At 48.3% G+C, this 18,992-nt stretch overlaps 2 protein-coding genes across 22 annotated transcripts in view; one reads left to right on the top strand and one right to left on the bottom strand.

The window, feature by feature from the left end:
• Positions 1-8,361, top strand: part of MLH1 (mutL homolog 1) — a 35,683-nt gene extending 27,322 nt beyond the window's left edge. Inside the window, exons 14-19 of the mRNA XM_045856537.1 lie at positions 1,704-1,812; positions 3,058-3,121; positions 5,644-5,808; positions 6,293-6,385; positions 6,647-6,760; positions 8,036-8,361. Coding sequence (XP_045712493.1) covers positions 1,704-1,812; positions 3,058-3,121; positions 5,644-5,808; positions 6,293-6,385; positions 6,647-6,760; positions 8,036-8,203 — 713 coding nt within the window. The 3' untranslated portion in view covers positions 8,204-8,361. The remainder of the gene's footprint in view (positions 1-1,703; positions 1,813-3,057; positions 3,122-5,643; positions 5,809-6,292; positions 6,386-6,646; positions 6,761-8,035) is intronic.
• Positions 8,362-8,910: 549 nt separating this feature from the next.
• Positions 8,911-18,992, bottom strand: part of LRRFIP2 (LRR binding FLII interacting protein 2) — a 106,132-nt gene continuing 96,050 nt past the window's right edge. For all 21 annotated transcript variants that reach the window (XM_045856538.1, XM_045856544.1, XM_045856540.1 and 18 more), the window contains 4 exons: positions 14,698-14,821; positions 11,744-11,823; positions 11,031-11,135; positions 8,911-10,628 (listed from right to left, as the gene is read on the bottom strand). In XM_045856538.1, coding sequence (XP_045712494.1) covers positions 10,518-10,628; positions 11,031-11,135; positions 11,744-11,823; positions 14,698-14,821 — 420 coding nt within the window. In that variant the 3' untranslated portion in view covers positions 8,911-10,517. The remainder of the gene's footprint in view (positions 10,629-11,030; positions 11,136-11,743; positions 11,824-14,697; positions 14,822-18,992) is intronic.

Here is an 18,992-nt window from a genome sequence, read left to right as displayed (position 1 = left end):
CTTTGTGATTGTTTTCTTTCTGTTACAGCTTTACGACCCATATGTGCAGCCCTAACAAAAACTAGTTTCATAAGTTTGAAACTTTCCGTAAATGAAATTTTACTGTAAGTATTCTCATGAGATAGATATGCATACACGTGTATGTTCCTGACGTTCACCCCCTGGTTATGCTCTGATTTACTCCAGGACGTAGGTTCCCCTTCGTGACTTGGCTGCACGTTTGGCCCTTCGTTCTGCTGACGAAGGGCATCTGGAGGACGCACACGGCCTCCGCTCTGCCTCTCACGCCCCCCGCTCTGCCTCTCACGCCCCGTGCCTGGCCCCACACCTGCCCGGGTCAAGAGCTGGGCGCGCTGGCGGGGGAGCTCCGCCGCAGGGCGCATGCGCGAGCGCATTACTGCTGGGCTGGGAAAGGACACTGGTTCTCCGAAGGCGGCGGGGAAAATGTACACTCCCACCAACAGTGTGAGGAGCTGCCTGAGCTCTGCCTCCCCTCCAGCGTTTGGGAAACAGTATTTGGTGGTGGTTTTATTTGTTTCCCGGTTACTGATGGAGTTGAGTGAGTCTAGTTCCTCTTCTGTTAAGTGCCTGTTCGGTTTTTGACCCATTTTCCTGTTAGAATTTTGGTCTTTTCTGGTTTTAGGAATTGTAGATAGTAATCAGGTCCATGGAAATACCTTCCCCTGTTTAGTGTTCATCTGGTATTTGTTATTTATGAACACTGGTTATATGAACAGAAATTCGTAGATTTAATGTAGGCAGATTTCATGAACTGTTCTTTACAGATTGGCTTTTTTATCTTATTTAGGAAATTATTCCTAACTCTAAGATAATTAAATATATGCTCTCCTAAAATGCTTATGCTTAAATTTCTGTTCCACCTGGAATTCATCTTTGATATATGCTGTTTGATTCAGTTTTCATGTGGATATCTAATGACAGACACTGTTATTGTCAGTTCAGATTTAGCTAATATTATTTGTGTATAATTCCGTCTCTCTGATCTTTCATGGTCTCCCCTAAGCATACCCTTCCATGGGGTCTTGGATGGCAAACTGAGTTTTGCTTTATCTAATTTATCCTTATTTTGAAAAGTTTCTTTGGTGGATTTAAAATTAAGGGTTGTCAATTATTTCTTTCTAAATGCATTGAATGTGTCATCCCGTCATTTTTTGGCTTCTGCTGTTGCTTTTGAAAATTCATCTGAGGGTCTTACATTTTCTTACCTTCTGGGTGACCACTCTTGTCTCTGAATGCCGTTAGTGCCTTCCCTCAGTGTCCTGCAGTTTCCCAGTGTGTCAGGGCCGGGTTTGTAGGGCCTTGTGGAGCCGAGACTCCATATCTTGCATCGCTTCTATGTCCCACCTCTTTGTTGCTCTGTGCTGCATTCTGGGTAATTCCTTTACATTGACCTAGTTAGTTACCTTGCCAACTTTGTTTAATCTGTTCTAAAGTCTGTCTTGGTTTTTAATTTCAATTATTTTGTTTTGTGTTAGATTGTGGTCTTTGATTATTCCTGAATATTTGGGCAATTCCTTGTTGCATTTTGAAAAATTAGTTTTCATTCCTCATTTGTCTTCATTTCAGCAAGAGGTTCAGTTCGGGCTTTGTTGCTTATTTGTCTCTGGTTCTGGGGCTTGGTGCTTTTGGCCATAGGGAGGTGCTGGTGGGACACCACCACTTACCTGTCTTGTCTTTTCCAGCTCTGCAGGAGATGCTGCACAACCACTCCTTCGTGGGCTGCGTGAATCCTCAGTGGGCCTTGGCACAGCATCAGACCAAGTTATACCTTCTCAACACCACCAGGCTTAGGTACACGAGCGAGTGGGTGCAAGAGCAGAGCTGCTAGAAGGGCGGTCCCGGGGGCTCAGGCACAGAACGCCGGGAAAGCAGCAGTGTGGCATGGTCAGAAAGGGCCCAGGCTCTGGAGTCAGACAGCCATGGTTTCAAGTTCAGGCCCAACCACTGACCATGGATGTGACCGTGGACAGGTTCCTTTCCCAAAGTTCGTCTCAGACTTTTTGTCTGTAAATGGGGATAAACTTGCAGGGTTTTGTGAGGATAAGAAATGGCATGAGAAGCCTGGTCTACGGTAGGTGCTTGGTGCTCTATGAATGTTGGCTGCTAGGAGCCGGGTGTTGAGGGCTCGGTGCTGCTGGAGAATTCCAGCATCTGCTGTGATGGGGGACGCGAGAGAAGGCAGATCAGACGGCTCCTTCCCTCCAGCGTTGGGAATGTAGTGAAGGCCTCCTGTAGCCCCCAATCAAGCCAGGGGGTTGTTGACACGCAGAGCGCGATCCCAGCAGTGCCCTTTGCTCAGTGCACAGCCAGCGACATTTCTATGGACTGTTTCCAGGGACCTTGGTAGATGAGCTTCTGTTGAATCTAGAACCTTTATTATTATGTTCTCAAATCAGCAGCACAGATGGGAAGGAGCTACCACCTTCCACCTACTGGACATCACTTGCCCACGCTGGGACTCTCTCCCACTAAGTGAGCTGTGGCCTCACAGTGCTGCTTGGCCCTATGAGTGGGGCGGCCACTATATGTTGCTTGGAGTTGGATGTGAGGTTTGATCTCCCTGACCTAGAAACTGCCCCAGTCAAGAAGCTTCCTGGTGGCGCCCATACCTCCTTGGGTACTTAGAGCTCACTTCCTGGGCTTGGAAACCCTCCTGTGCAGCTCCCTTCGGGGCCATTGTCTTTGCTGCTGGAAGCCAGTTGGGCTCGTGCAGTGTCCCGCCTCTTAGTAATTTTGTTGGAAAGTCTACTCACCTTGTGTTTTCTTTCCCAGCATGCCTAAGTGCCTGATTCCCAGTGCCCCAAATCACAGTGGTGTTCAGGTTTTCCTCTCATAGATACAAATCCAGCCAGTAGCACACGCTGGACTCTTTGAGGGAAAGGAGCTCCTGGGGGGCTGTTAAAAAGCTGCCCCAGGAGGGCACAGCCGTGTGTGGCCTGGCCACGTCTCAGGGGTTAGTTTTCCCTGTGTCCCTACTGCGTGGCTCTCAAGCACGGATTCAGCTTTTCCTTAAAGTCACTTCATTTTTGTTTTCAGCGAAGAGCTGTTCTACCAGATACTCATATACGATTTTGCGAATTTCGGTGTTCTGAGGTTATCGGTAAGTTTTTTCCCCTGCTTCTCATTCCTGAAATTTCAACAACTGGTCATTTCTGAAAATAATAGTTTTACCTTAATATCTTATTTGTAATGTGGTAAATGTTTCTAAATGCTTAGTATAGTTTCTGTCACATGATTTGCATATGCAGATATCTCTAATTATAGTTTTATACAAAGAACAGCCATTTGATAACCAACTTAAACAAATGTTTATTATTATTATAGAAAGTAGTATGTCTACTTAAGAAAACTTAAAAATAAACATGCTTTAAAGCCCATGACCTAAACACAGCCCCAACCAGCAGTCTCAGTCCGTTTCTTCCCAGACTTCTTTATTGCCTAATTTTAGTTACAAATCATAGTACACATCTGTGTCGTTTCATGTCTTCTTTTTACATGTGACATACTTTACAAAACGCCTTCTGGAATTTTTATTGGGATTCTGGTGAATCTGTAGGTCAGTTTGAGGAGAAGATCTTTTGTTAAATTATCCCTTTATTTCACATCTTTTGCTGCTGTTGTAAACAGCATTTTTAAAAAATTCCAGGTTTTTTTGCTATATTTATAATACAAGTGTTTTTGTACATTGATCTTGTATCTTGCAATCTTACTAAATAAATTAATTCTGGTAACTTTTTTAAATTCCAATCCGATTTTCTGGATAGATGATCATAGCGTCTGTGAATTTCTTCCTGTCCCATCCGGGTGCCTTTTCTTTCTTCCGCTTGCTTGATCACACTGGCTGGAGCAGGGCTGAACAGATGTGGTGAGAGTGGAAATCCTCTCCATCTCTGATCTTAGGGGGAAAGGTTCAGTCTCACCGTTAACTGTGCTCTGGGCTGTGGTAGGTTTTTTGTAGATGCTCCTTATGAGGTTCAGGCAGTTCCATTCTGTTCCTTGTTTGCTTAGAGTTTTTATTCAGGAATAGATGTTGAGTTTTTTCAAGTGCTTTGTTTGTATTTAAGAGAATTGTAGTGAATTACATTGATTTTCGTACATTAAACTAGTGTTGCATTCCTGGGATGAACCATGCTTGTACATGATGTATTATCCTTTTTACGTGTTTCTGGGATTGATTTGTTGAAATTTTGTTTATAATTCTTACATATGCTCATGAATAATATTGGTTTGTAGTTTTCTTGTATTGCCTTTGTCTGGTTTTGATATCAGAGTCATCTGGCCTCACAGAATGGCTTGGGAAGTATCCTCTTCTTTTCTACCTCCTGCAAGTTTGTGTAGAATTGGTGTTTATCCCTTAAATGTTCGGTAGAATTCACCAGTAAAGCCATCTAGGCCTAGAGATTCCTCACAGGAAGGTTTTTAACTAAAAATTCAATTTTTGTCATACATGTAAAGCTATCCAGGTTAACTTTTTCTTCTTAAGTGAGCCTCAGTACTTTTTCTTTTAAGGAACTTGTCCATTTAAGGTTGTTAATTGACATGAAGTTGTTCATATTTTTTATTCTTTTGATAGCTATAGATGTGTAGTGATATAACCTTTCTCATTCCTAATATCAATCATTTATATCTTCTCTTTTTAACTTGATCAATCTAGTTAGAGGTTTGTCAATTTTATTGATCTCAAAAAGAACTGACTTTTGGTTTCACTGGTTTTTCTTTATTTTTCTGATTTCTATTTCTTTGGTATTTGTCCTGATGTTTAATGGCCCAAAATATGGTCTATGTTGGTAAATGTTGCATGTGCACCTGAAAGATACTATATTTTGGTCTTGTTGAGTAGCATGCTCTATAAATGGCAAGTATGCCAAATGGCAAACAGATAGTGATGCTCAGATCTTATGTATTCTGGCTACTTGTTTTGCCAATTATTGAGAAAGGGGTATGAAAGCTTCAACTGTAATTGTGAATTTGTTCCTCTTCGTGGTTCTGTTAGTTTCATCCTTTATATTTTAAAGCTCTGTTATTGAAGGCATAAACATTTAGGATTGGTAGGCCCTTTTGATCTAGTCCTCTTACGTAAAAACAAGAACAGTGTTCTGTGGGTTTTTAACATGTAAAAGGAAAATGTATGAGCACAGCAACAACATCAGAAAGGGAGAAACTGAGGGAAATTCAGGCATCTTAGTTTTAAGAGTCAGTTTCAGTCTTCTTCCTAATCAGATGACTTACCTGAAATGTCACTCAGTAGAACTAGTCCCCCTCCCCCTTGCTCCAGTTCTGGGTAAGGCCGTAGAAGGACATGATCGGCCTAGTGACTTTCTAAACGAGACAGTGAATGGCGTCCTTAAAGCGGCACACGAGGGAAGTGCTGCCTCACTGCCTCCCCCTCCCCCGTTCGGCAGGCCCCGTGCCTGTCACGCCCCTGCCGAAGTGACCAGAGGTGCAGAGGAGGAGGTGGTTTCGTTGTGAATTCTCAGTTTCCTTCGGCAGCGAGTGTTCAGTGTGTGGGTTCTCGCCTCCTGTTGTGGTCGTGGCTTTGTGGCTCTGACGTGGTTTTGTGGTAGTCCGGGCTTCCTCTGGGTGTGTTAACACGTGCTCCTTCGTGTTGCGGCTCTTTGCCAGGAGCCAGCACCGCTCTTCGACCTCGCCATGCTTGCTTTGGATAGTCCCGAGAGCGGCTGGACAGAGGAAGATGGCCCCAAGGAAGGCCTTGCCGAATACATCGTTGAGTTTCTGAAAAAGAAGACCGAGATGCTCGCAGACTACTTCTCTCTGGAAATCGACGAGGTGTGTGATGGCCATTTTCACATCTCCGCTGTGGTCTTCAGATAAGAGTCTGCAAGTTCTGTAGTCGGTCCAGAACCAGGATGAGCCTTGGCATTGGGTCTCTAGGTCCCACAACAGTTTTATCGTCCACTCGCGCCCATTCCTGTTGCGGGGGGCGGGGGATGGGGAGGGCCATGCAGGCCAGTGAATGAGCCTCTTGCTCTCCATGTTTTCTTCTTCCTACCCCTTGACTTTCAGGGCCTCCCTTCTCGGTATGTTCCTTGGTAGACCCAAAGAAAAGGAGGTTCTGCTACACGCCAGGACAAAAGGCTCATTAAGTGCTTAGCTGTCCTGCCCCAGTGCCAGCCTGGTCAAGTACCTGGTCACCAGGAGGACAGGCGTGAGGACAAGATGTGGAGGGAGCTCTGGGGAGATGAATTTGTTTAAACTAAACTGTAATCGCATTATTTCTTGTCCCCGTCCTGACCCTCTTTTCCTCAAGCAGGAAGGGAACCTGGTTGGGCTACCCCTTCTGATCGACAACTACGTGCCCCCTCTAGAGGGCCTGCCGATCTTCATCCTGCGGCTAGCCACCGAGGCAAGTGATGGAGCCAGTACTGAGTGTGTGGGCCCGTGAGTGTGTGCGGGGGGAGGGCACGGCCCCGCCTGCACTCGGGGCGGTGACGGTGGACGGGGTAGAACAGCCCGGGCCCCGTCTCCCCAGCCACCCCCGGCGGCGTTGCGCGGTTCCCATTTACAGCCGTCACGCCTCCGAAGTCGTTTAGTTTTAAAGCCCCCTGTGATCTCCCCTTACCGATGATGGGTCCTGCATCGAGGTGTTGAATTCTCTTTGGACCAGGTGAACTGGGACGAAGAAAAGGAGTGTTTTGAAAGCCTCAGTAAAGAATGCGCTATGTTTTACTCCGTCCGGAAGCAGTACATATCCGAGGAGTCGACCCTCTCGGGCCAGCAGGTACCGCGGTGGTGCTGGGGCACCGGGGCTGGGACGGGCCCTCACACGGCGCCTTTAGGTGAACCCTGCCCGCCTCGAAATGCCTAGCTTTCACTGCACACAAGGACACGGCGGTCAGCTTTTAATCATGAATTTTATTTTCTGCTGCTGTGCTCGAAGGTACTTCCAGAATGATCTGTCAGAGGTCAAGTCACAAGCCATCACAGTGAGAGGTGGGAGGCTGAGTCAGACTGGCCAGGGCGAGCGGGTCCGCCTCCCGCTGCGAGTCCCTCAGCGCAGCCACGGTCTTCAGACTCTGCCCCGGGCCCCCAGGCTCCTTCGGAGCCTCGGCCTCTCTCCGTCCGAGCACTGCCTTGCCAGGAGGCCGGCCCCAGCTCTTCTTGCGGGAGGACAGCGTGACATAGAAAGGGCCTGGGTTCCCAATCTTTCTGTCACGTTTCCCAGTCGGCTGGCAGTGCTTCCAAACAACAGTTATTTGGGGGGCACTGGGTGGGCGGGGGCGGCAGGGACTGAATAGTTTTAAGAATGAAAGGGTGGCAGCTTGACGTACATGACCACCCTCGGCGGTGACTGCGGTCATCTTCTGAGGCGAAGTGACGCGCTCCCGTTTCGGGGGGCGGGGGTGGGCTGAGGCACAGCTGGCACGCCCAAGGGCTCCCGGAGCCTGTGGGTGCTGGCTGGGGCAGAGATTCAGCCCCAGGTCCTGCTGGCCAGAGTTCCGAGGGAGCACCTCGTTCCGGTGAGGGAGGTGAGGGGGCACACTTACCAACCCGTGCTCAGAGTGTCTCGTTTGACTGGAAAAATTTACTTCAAGGAAAGGATGGATAAGAACAAACATTTTCTTGTACATGAAATATTTTTTTCTTCACTTCTTACCTGTGGTGCTTTTAGGAAAATGGGTCTCCATTTAGACCCCCAAATTTAGTGGAGAATTAAAAACTACTTCCTACGCTTGCTCTCCAAACATCACCGTCAGGACCAGACATTCTGTGAGGTCCTGCCGCTGTAACACAGTCCCCTGGACGGAGGCAGGGTCCGGGGAGCGAGTCTCACGAGAGCCGGGGCTTCGTCACTTCCCCCGTCTCGTCTTTGGTGGGCAGGCCTGCAGGCTCCCGCAGAGGCTGTCACAAGCACTAGGTAACACAGCCCATCGTGATCAGCTACCAAGACTCTCCCGGCCCCGTGCACGCACGTCAGGCAGGAAGGCAGTGTATGCTGGCAGTGTACGCCGGCAGCAAACGGGGAGGCTCACGACACCTGACACGTCTTTTCCAGGGTGGAGGGCCCGGCTCCGCCCCACAGCCCTGGAAGTGGACTGTGGAGCACATCGTCTACAAAGCCTTCCGCTCACACCTCCTGCCTCCCAAACACTTCACGGAAGACGGAACCGTCCTGCAGCTCGCCAACCTGCCCGACCTGTACAAAGTCTTTGAGCGGTGTTAAAGGGCGCACTTGCGGACTCTGGGTGTGCTGCTCTCCCCTTGTATCCTGCTGTGGGAGGCCTTGAGGCTGAAGACGCACACTGGCCTTCTAGCTAGTAGCTCCATTGGCTATAATGGTGGACTGAGGATAAATAAATTGTCAGATGTGTCTTAACATGACTTATTTAATTTCATTACACTTGAAAGTTTTTCTAGATTGATTTTCACCTAGTATATACCTCATAATGTTAAAGAACCCCGAAAGTAATCTGAAAGTCCCCTGGGCACGTAAGAATTCTAGTAAGGCCTTGAAGATTTCACAGATCGTGATTCTTTCTGTATTCTGGTGAGTTTCCAATTTCAGGCGATAGCTACGACGCTGGTTCAGGTGCCTGTACCAGAGACCCTGGACACAGAGAGGTCCGACGACACCGGCTGGGGAGAAAGCCGAGCTGACAGCCTGGCAGTACTCTCACTGACCGAGGAAGACCTGGTTCTGAATTTGAAAAAGACTAGAGAAGACCGTAGTCCTTATCGAGTCAGTGACTGTGTGAGTTTTTACGGCAGTCCGCTTTGTAATGGCTGTGACTACTACCAGCTTAACATAATGAAAGTTGTAGGTATTCTCGTTTGAAGAAGGATGAATGAAAAATACGAACTTAAGCTGTAAGTGCCATTAAAATAAGTTACCTTAATATTAACCTGCATCAACAGAAATACGCAGTCAGCCCAGGAAGGACAAATGCCTATATTTTTAAGGTAGAACCCAGATTACAAGACTGAATAAAGTTCTGGTAGGAAGAACAGAAAACTCTCGTACAGAGCAGTGGAGCCACTCCCTGTGGGAAAGACAGGGACCACAGACAGACGTGGCCTGCGCCACAGAAGGGGCAAGAATCAGGGTCCAGCACTTACAGCTTCTGAAGAGGAGACCAGGGATCTCGGAGGAGAGAGTCCACGCCCCTGGGAGGGGCGCAGGCTGAGGGACCCCGGGTGCAGAGGAAGAGGGGTTTCCAAGGCCGTGTGAGCAGGACCACACTGTTGGTTCCAACGAGGGGATTCTAGGGTAAACCTGAATTTCAGAGCATGTCACCCCGCCCCCAGATAGCAAGTCATCTTAATTCAAGAGATTGCTATCTGCATACATGCTAAACACAAAGGGCTGATTACTTTGAACAACAGAACATTTGAGTTACCTTTATTATCTAGTTTCAGGTCTAATTTCATTCTTATGTGGCCTCGATTTATTGGACTTTACCCACACTGGATACAATAATAATTCCCATAAAACCACCTTGATTCTGAGAGCAAAAGAGAATCACAAATCCTACAAAATGACTACACTTGATGATAGAAACCTCTTGAACTGTGTACCTTTAAGGACGAAACTGAAGTTCTCCAAAGAAAAAGGCCCACATTCCGGAGGTCCGCAGGGAGGAGAGAAGGGAAGGCGGGCAAGTGAGGCGTGGCTGCCGTGACCTGTCTCAAAGGCTCCTCCAACAGAACGAATGTGCCAGCAGCCAGGTGTGGTCAGCAGAAGGGTGTGTTTAATAGAATCTTCAGGCAGAGGTCCCACTTGCCTGCCCCACCCCCCCCATTGGGCGTGTCTGAGGTTTCATTGCACAAAGCAGCAGCAGACGAAATGCTTGAAAAGACACAGCACAGCTGATGTTGAAGACTAAGGACCCTACTCTTCCTTTAAGAGCTTTAGGCCTTGGACTTCCCCTGCCCCATGCAATAAAGCGTATCTTTTTCTAACATTTTCTTATATAAATTTAATTTTACAAAAAAAAAAGGCTTTTCCTCCAAACATATAAATTTTAGTGACGCTTATATCCCCCACCTGTGAGCCTGTTTGCTCCTTCACTAAAATATAAACGCTCTGATACCAAGGGCAGATGTCTGTGACCGCTGGGGATCACTGAAGGCTGAATTGCACTGTGGTGAAGGCACTTGGGCTTCTTCTGAGGCTCCAGCAAGCAGCTCAGCGGGCACTCCCAGAATCGCCGCCCTCCGACCCCGGGCCGAGGCCTCCGCGTGCCCGGGCACTGAGGCAGCTGGGGGGAAATGGAGAGTAAACTCGATTCTCAAATTACGGGAATAAAAAACCCAGCATGGACCAGTTCTTAGTCTAAAATTAAACTACACAAAATCCAAAATGTTCATTCATGAAGATTCAAACCTATTTCATTCTCTCATAAATTATAAAATACAAAGGTGGCTATATTAACGACAAAACTCAAACAGTACTGAAAGGGGTTTGTCAATGGACAGAAGTCAGTCCTCCTGGGCGGGGCCCCAGGAGCAGCCCGCGGGCGGCCGGGCAGGCGGCCTCCCTACTGCTGGGCCAGAAGTGCTGTCCTGTTGGCCTTCATCTTCTCCAGCCGCTTGGCCAGGTGGCTGTTGGTCATCTCCATCTCCTCGATCTTGTCCAGTGCTGTCCGTAACTGGAGACAGACAGAACGTGGTCACTGCTCAGGTCAGAAACAAAGCAAAGTGCTACTTCATTTTCACCTTTCTGGGACGTGGGCATACCGCTAACAGACGGCCTGGTCGGCCACTGGTGTACAGCAATGGTGCTGTGCCCTAGTCCCACGGGACCTACATACAGCAGTTGGAGAAACAGGTCTGATCTCAAACAAAAATAAAAGTCATCCCTTTTTTATTATCCAACTAACAGCACATAAAAGCAAATGGCAGTCACTGTGCAGGCTGAAGACCAACACAAACCAGCGGCTCCACTGCTGTCTGCGCAGACGGGCCCGGACTAAGTGCCTGGGGCGACAAAGCCCTCACTTCCACAGGACTGTTTCTCGGAGTGCTGTCCAGCAGCACGTTAGAACCCGTACCTCTCGCTGCAGCTTCCTTTTTTCTGCCTTCAGCTCGTCCTCCACTTTCTCGGCATTCTCAGCAGCAGTCTTATACCTCAGCACCTGCCCCTCGAGCCGGCTGATCTGCAAACGGGAGAACACAGGCCTCTGGTGCCGGGCACTGGCAGCCATCACTCACTTCTTTGCGGCCACGATGGAAATACAATGTCATTAAAATCCCAAGTAACCCAATACTAACAAGGCCCCTCGGGGTGAGTCATAGGTCCTCTCAGAACCCAACTGCTATTTATAAGTCAAGAAATGTCCCCAAAGGATTCCAGCTATAGAGTCATTATAGGGCCAATTTCCCATGATAAGTTTTATGATGACCACATTGTTTAAGTGCCAAAGTAACATTGCAGGAGGAGACTCAGTAGAAAAGTATTTAGACAACTTGAAAGGTACAGTAAGCATTTTGTAATAAAGCACGATCTTCCTGAATTCTCATGATCTATTAAAAACCAGAAGTATAGCTACAGTTTTCTACATTTTCACAGAACACAGAGGGCGGAGGCGCCCTGCCAGGTGTTCTCCGCCAGCCCTCCCGCTCGAATACAGAGCTGCTCTAGGGGGTCAAGGGTAAAGGCAGCGCGAAGAAGCCTCCACACTCATTTGTTAGCCGCCTAGCTGCAGGAAGCAGATGTGCCTTAAGGGAATTTAAATCACTTGCTACTGTGAAAAGAAGTACTTACGCTTTGTTCCAAGGTAGTTATATCCTGTTCTGCTTTTGAAAGCTTAAACTTGTATTCACTAATTTGTCTATTAGCATCTCCTAGAACAGAAGAGAAGAGTGAATCACCTCTGAGAGGGGACGGTGGGGCCCATCAGGCACACGAGCAGCCCAGCCTCTGGAGTTGTGGGTGCCACGAGCCTCAGCACCTGCCTTGTAACGGCACCCCTTGGGTCTGGAGTTAGGAGAAAACACAACCCTTCACCCCACGATGAGTGTAGTGGAGCGTTGGGCAAGGAGCCCCGTCAGCCGCGCTTCTCGGCAGCCCCGTGGCCCAGGAGCCTCTGCGCTCACAGGTCTAGGCGCCCCGGTTTCCTGGACCCCGCCCTGCGCCTTCCCACCTCCCAGTGCTGCTCCCCATCCCGCAAGTGCCCCTCGCTCCCCACCTCTGATTGAAGTCGTAACCAACCTCCAAGGTTATGCTCAATTTTCATCTCCTTCACGGCTCTCCTTAGTTAACTGTAACTTCTTCCCCTGTGGCATTTTGTTTTCATTCTTTTATAATATTTATCATGCACTCTTAACATATATGCAATGAGAGGGGCCTTGTCTAGCCTTTTTGAGTCCCCCTGTGTATCTAGCCAAATGCTTTGCAGACAGTGTATGCTTAGTACATATTTGCTGAAACAAATGCTTTGCAGTAATATATGATAATATGGCATGGGTAAAGCTATATAAATCAGTAGACATACATTTCACCTAAGAAGTAAATCATTTGAAATGAGAAGTGTATGAATGACGGGGGAGAAAAAATTCCCTCCAGCATGCCAAACTTAACAACAGTCACTGAAATGAGGTCAGGATAGAGATTGAAGTCTTACAGGAGATAAACCCTATGTAACTACCTAACTCAGGAACTTTAGTGCTGTTCCCCATAACTAAGGTTGCAGCTACCTATATAATCTTGAACGCAAGAGGCTGTTCTAACTGGATGGTTACTGTCACCCTAAAAGTAGTGGGGTTATAACACCCTCTCCCCAAAAGCCACCCCTGGGAGTCCAAGAGAATGATCCTTACTCCTGGGCCCTGAGACACAAGCTTCGGGATCTAGTTTTTAATTCTTCACCCTAGCAACTTACTTTCAAAATGTTCCTTCCCACTCCAAACCACCCATCCCTTCCTCTTTTCAAAAGAGTAAGTCCTTCGCCTCCGCCATTCCATCTGTGTTTGGAAATTCCGCCCCAGACGCTGTGCTCGTGGCCAAGGCAGTGGCCGGACCCCATGGGCACCAGGGCTCCTCTCCTGGCTTTCTGGTGCGGGGAGCTGCCTGCTTTTGTCTTTTCTCAATCCCCACCCTAGAACATTTTTTCATTGATTTTAGAGAGAAGGAAGGTGAGAGGTGTGGGGGAGAGAAACTGATGCAAGAGAGAAACATCAATTGGTTGCCTCCCGTACATGCTGTGACCGGGGATTGAACCCACAACCTATGGATGTGTCCTGGCCAGGGCTCAAACCTGCAACCTTTGGTCCATGGGATCTCACTCCAACCAACTGAGCTACACTGGTCGGGGCTGCCCACTTCTGTCCTTACGAGCCAGGCCCAGCCCTGCCCAGCCCTGCTCAGCGCACCTCCACGTGCTGCTCCAGCTGGCACTGCGCCCTGCCTCTCACAAGCGCCAGGCAACGCCTGCCCGCACCAGGAAGCACTCACACACAAACAAACGCATGCCCACTGCCCCTCAGTGTAATTCCTTTTGATTTTGCTGCTTTAGGCCAATCTCTCCAATCTGTCCCCTTCCCTGTCCCCTCTCTAAGACTGTCGACAGCCATCGCAGTGGCTCAGCTCACCATCCCAACCTCCCTCTCAGCAGGTCCCTGTCTTCATCAACCCTCTGTGCCAAAATGGCATGTCTAGAACAAAATATTCACCAGGGAGTTAACCTGATATCCAGTAACAATAACCTCAAAAGACGGTATTAACAGTATTAATAAGCCTTAATCCAAGCAGTTTTTTTCTCTTTGGCCCTAATACAGAATGTTTTGATGAAAAAGCCACAGAATAACCAATATTTTAAAATACATTACCAGAAATGCCACTATTCCAATTGGAAAAATAATTGTATTTCCTGTCAGTAAATTATACAATATCTAATTATATATGAATGGCTTCTGAATTGTCCCCACCATGGGAATTACTGTGAATACAGTAGGCATTTTAAAATAATATGGGGTCATGCCCTGGCTGGTGTGGCTCAGTAGACTGAGGGTCACGACACCTGCAAACTGAAAGGCTGCCGGTTCAATTCCCAGTCAGGCACATTTCTGAGTTGCAGGCCAGGTTCCCGGTTGGGGGCATGCAAGAAGCAATCAATCAATGTATCTTACACACATTGATGTTTCTCTCCCTTTCTCCCTCCCTTCCTCTCTAGAATTAAATATATAAAATCTTTAAAAAATAACATAATATGGGGTCAAAAGTAGAAAGGGAAAAAAACTGGAATAATTTAAATAAACCGAATAGGCTTATTTTATGACCTTGTTTTAAATTCCATCTAATAATAATCAATTGATGTTAACAAGAAAACAAAATTCTGAAGCTACACAATATCAGTGTGAATTAGTTCCAAATATATTCCTCCAATTATTCCAAGATAAATTTCACACAAAAAATTATAATTAGGAAGGGCATTCATTGCACGGGAGCTTGAAGTTGACATGGGTGTCACTACTTGCAAACTGTTCCTAGAAATCACCTGCCTAGGAGTGAGCGGGGAGAGTGATCTCGTCACCCCCGAGGCACTCAGGCCGGCAGACGCTTCTGCTCGTCCCATCACTGACTGAGACTGCTCTTCTGGACCAGCTGAGGGCTACCCAGCCTTTGTAACAGCTCCTCCTGAGAGACGTGGGCTACGACCCCCCTCCCGGGACACAGCCCACACACACACACAGACCGGGCAGGGCCTGCACAGCACCTACTCTGCATCTCGATGAACTGCAGGTCCGAGCCGTTCTGCAGCCCGGCCAAGTCCCCGCCCGCCGTGCCGTCGCCCCTGGAGCACTTCTGCCGCTCCTCCTCCAACTGCAGCTTCAGTTTCCTAATCTGCAGGGGAAACGCAGCTGGTCAGCAGGATCCAGGCTCTGGGGGAGGCAGACGCGTGGCCGGTGGCCGCGTCAGAGGGAGAGGCAGACCCTCCTGAGCCACACAAGGCAGTCATGCGGTCCTGGGCACCGCTGTGGGGCAGCGCTGCAGGTGCTGGGAGACGCTGTGAACACACACGTAAGGCGGAGCTCCGGCACCAGGGACCACGCTATTAGCTGTGCAGGGTTTCAGAACACCACCTTCCTGTATTTTTTGTTATTTTTATTCAAAATGGAAATTCTATGGGCAGTTACATGTTTTTGTTTTGTTTTAGAGTTGGGTTAAATATTCTTACTTAGAAGTTTTTCTGTGTACAAAAACCATGGGAAATACATTTTTTAGTTTGGCTACATAATCTACCTTATCTTACCCAAAATAAAGGGCATTCAGAGTAGCTTATTCGTAATAGCCAAAACTAAAAATAACCCAAATGTCCGTCAACAGGAGGATAAACCACCAGAGTTACATTTACACAATGGGATTACCACTCAGCAAAAAGGGGGAGTACTTCCGACACAGGCAACAGCATGGCTAAATCTCTAAGTGTCCGAAAGAGGTATTCCAATTATACGGAGCTCCGCGGTGTGCACACTCATCCACAGGGACAGAAGGCAGATCAGTGGCTGCCAGGAGCGGGGACAGCGGGAGGTGCAGCGAGGTTTACAAAGGGACACAGAAACTTTGGAACATTACAAATCTTTTCACCATCTTGACTGCGGTGATCATTCCACAGGCATTGTTATGAGTGGAATTTTGACTCATAATGACGTCAAATTCATATATTCATATATTGAAATCCTCAAAATATGCCCTTTCTGGAAACAGAGTCATCTCGTGGCTGAGCTGAGACGAGGTCATACTGGAGTAGGGAGGAGCGCTACACCAACACGACTGATGTCCTTCTAGAAAGAATTCCAGATGGAGAGAGAGACACAGAGAGAGGGAAGGCGATGTGAAGACACAGAGAACGTCATCTATGAGCCAAAGAATGCCGAAGATGCCCGAGAGGATAGAAGAGAAGCGTGGAGCAGACGTCCCTGCACAGGCCTCGGGAGGAACCGACACGGCGCTGATACCCTGACCTCAGGCCCCCAGTCCCCAGCCCTGTGAGACAATACACTTCTGTTCCCAGCTACCCAGTCTGAGGGAGTCTGCAGTAACAGCCCCAGGAAAATTAACACAGATACGTAATTTTGCACGCTTTCAGTATGTGCACCTTATTCTACACCACTTATACCCTAATAAGGCCGGGTTCTTCTTTTAATTTGCAAAATAAACTAAAAAATGAAAGGGAATGGGGTTGGAAGAAAAAGTAAGGCTGAGTGGAGACAGGAAGGAGCCCCACGTGTAGCAAACAAGGAGATGAGGTGAACAGAAAAGCGCTGAATTCTGAGGCCGCTAGTCCCTGCTCTGGTCCCAGAATGCAGACAGCTGGGCCCGCACCCTCAGGCAGGAGCCTAGTCACGTCGAAACAGAACTCTCTGGCTAGCCCAAAACGAAAGACCGGCATTCCCACACTGAAGGTTCCCAAGAAAACACCAGGCACGTCAATCTTCACAAACGCTTGGACACGCTCACCCACTTCCTCAGTGCAGCCTGCCAGCACCCCACACTCAGGACGGAGTAAACACACAGGAAAGCGCAGCTGGAAGGAAATCAACTGCAACCAGAAGGAAACATCAGGAAACAAACCAGTCTCTCGCTATCCTCTGAGATGAGTGAAGATTATCTGTGAAAGTAGAACTCAATAAACGTATCAGAAGATTAAGTTGAGAAACTCTTTTAAAAGTGAAGCAAAAAAAGGCAAAAGAGGATGGAAAAAGAAGAGTGAAACAGAAGAGCATCAGGGCCAGAGATCTGATGCCCCCTCCTTCAGAAATCAGTTGTGCCTCCCCAAACGCTACAGCTCTTACCATCACAGCAAGCACGATTCGGAGTGAGTCTACCCACGCCCTCCACCCCCTTACAAACGGTGCTACTTCCAGGACCGAGATGGAGCCTTCCCATACCTTCTCTTCATCCTTCCTCAAGGGCCAAGGGTGAGTCTGCATGCTCAGAGTTCCAGGTGGCTTCCCCCACTGTGTCCTCAACTCCATTAAGAAGGGTCAAGGGGAAACCTGAGCACCTGGAACAAGTCTGCCACCCCCCCCCCCCCAAAGGGGAAAGGGCGAGCTCTGCACTGGGACTAAGGCCATGCTTCCCAGGCAACGCTGCCCCTTCAACACGCAGAGGGTCCCCAGTACTATCTGCCCTGAGTGAACGGAGACTGTTCTCACTACCCCCATCCCTCCTGTTTACATCCGCCTCAGGCAGAGCCATACCTTCTCCTGCACTCTTCCCCAAAAGGCTCTGTGCAAACCCTGCTCTGTCTTCACCTCCCAACCTGCCCCCAAGTCTGAACCTCTCCCGCTGTGCCCTCTGGGTGGCCAGCCTATCCCCAGCAATCCCTGCTGATCCTCGATCTCGTCTCTGCGCGCTCCCTTCCTTCGCCCGGTGCTCCAACGGGACCCTGCTTCCTCTGCAGCCTCTCAAGCTCTGTGTCTCTCTCCCACACCCTCCTGCTGCTGAGCCTGGAGGTGGAAGGGGTGTCCTCTTGGTGTCCCTGCTGTTGCCACACTGTCCTCCCTCTCCCCTCCCTGAAACTCCCAGTTCCTAATCTGATCTCTTCAAAGTACGCACACTAACGACCCCTCATCATCCCACTCTTCCTTCACTACTTTAGCTGCTGTCTCCCATTTCATCAAAACTGTTCCTGTCTTTAATTCTTAGCAATTTCAAAATACATCTAAATAGAGGATTTCTGCTACAAGTGATATCTCAGCTTCCGGAACACCTCCTCGCCAAGGATCTTGCCATCACCCCTTCTTGCCGTCAACCACTCATTCCCAGTCACGTACTACATCTATTAGATACAGCAATCCCTACATACTTCTGATCCATGTATCTTCTCTCTAACTGCTAGTCCAGACCTTTCCAGCACATTCTCTCTGAGCTCCAATGCCAAAAATCCTTTGGTCCCACTGGCACCTGCAATCTGCTGCTCCCGTGCCTCGATACCTCCCTGCTGTCCTCTCGAACGTCCTCACCAGTTCAATCTCTAGGGCCCTCTCACCTCCTCCGCCCTTTTACACTCGCCCGGTAAAACCTAACTCTGCCCACTCCACACCTGCACCGATGCAGCTTAATGTGGCTGGAGACACACAAGTCTCTTACATACCCTATAATTTACTTGTTAATTACACTGGTTGTTCATTGCCTGGTCTCCCACCACTAGAATGCAAGGTCCATTGGGGCAGGAATCTTTTTTAAACTGATTTGTTCACTGAAAGATCCCAAATGCCTAGAATAGAGCCTATTAAACAGTGGACTCTCAATTGACATTTGAATGATTGAATGGGAGTTTCCAAAGGAGATAACACAGAAGATGGGAAGGAAGAAAAATCATTCAGGAGAATTTCCCAGAACTGAAAGACAGGAGTTCCTCAAACCGACAGGGTCCCAGACCACACATGAAAACTCCAGACCACATCACCATGAACTTCAGAACACTAGGAAGAATGAGTATGATGTACGCTTCCAGAGAGAGGAAAAGGGGTCACGTACAAAAGACCAAAACCAAAATGTCCCTGAAGTTCTCAGTAACCACAATGGAAGTCAGAAGACAATGAAGCAATTTCTAAAAAATGAGGAAAGATGAAGGAAAACAACTGAAACACAGAATTCTGTACCCAAACCGCTGCATCAGCTAAGAGGATCACATGAAGACATTTTCAGGCCTCCAAGTTAAGCAAAATTTACAGCTCACATACCCTCTTCTCAGGACGTTACTGGAGGATGCACCAAAATACAAAAACGAGTAAGAGGAGGAAGGCAGACAGAGGAGACCCTGGAAGACGATGAAGGGCGGTCAGGTCCCTGCACCCAGGGAATGAGCCAGTAAGTCAGAACAGGATGAGTCGGACTCTCCGAGAGTCAAAAGGATGGAACCGAGAGAAGACTTCGAGCATCTGAACACGCTTAGAGGATTTAATTACTGTCGGTCAGCCTGCAACTAAATCAGTAACAAACACACGGAAAAGCAAGCAAATGAAAAGGAATGCTACAGTACTAACTTTGGGGGGCGGGGGGGGGG

The sequence above is a fragment of the Phyllostomus hastatus genome, unplaced genomic scaffold (genome assembly GCF_019186645.2).
Source record: "Phyllostomus hastatus isolate PE091 unplaced genomic scaffold, TTU_PhHast_1.1 phas_scaffold_129, whole genome shotgun sequence".
NCBI classification, from domain to species: Eukaryota; Metazoa; Chordata; class Mammalia; order Chiroptera; family Phyllostomidae; genus Phyllostomus; species Phyllostomus hastatus.
The sequence above is the reverse complement of the archived record's forward strand: the minus strand, read 5'-3'. Positions and strand labels throughout refer to the sequence as shown.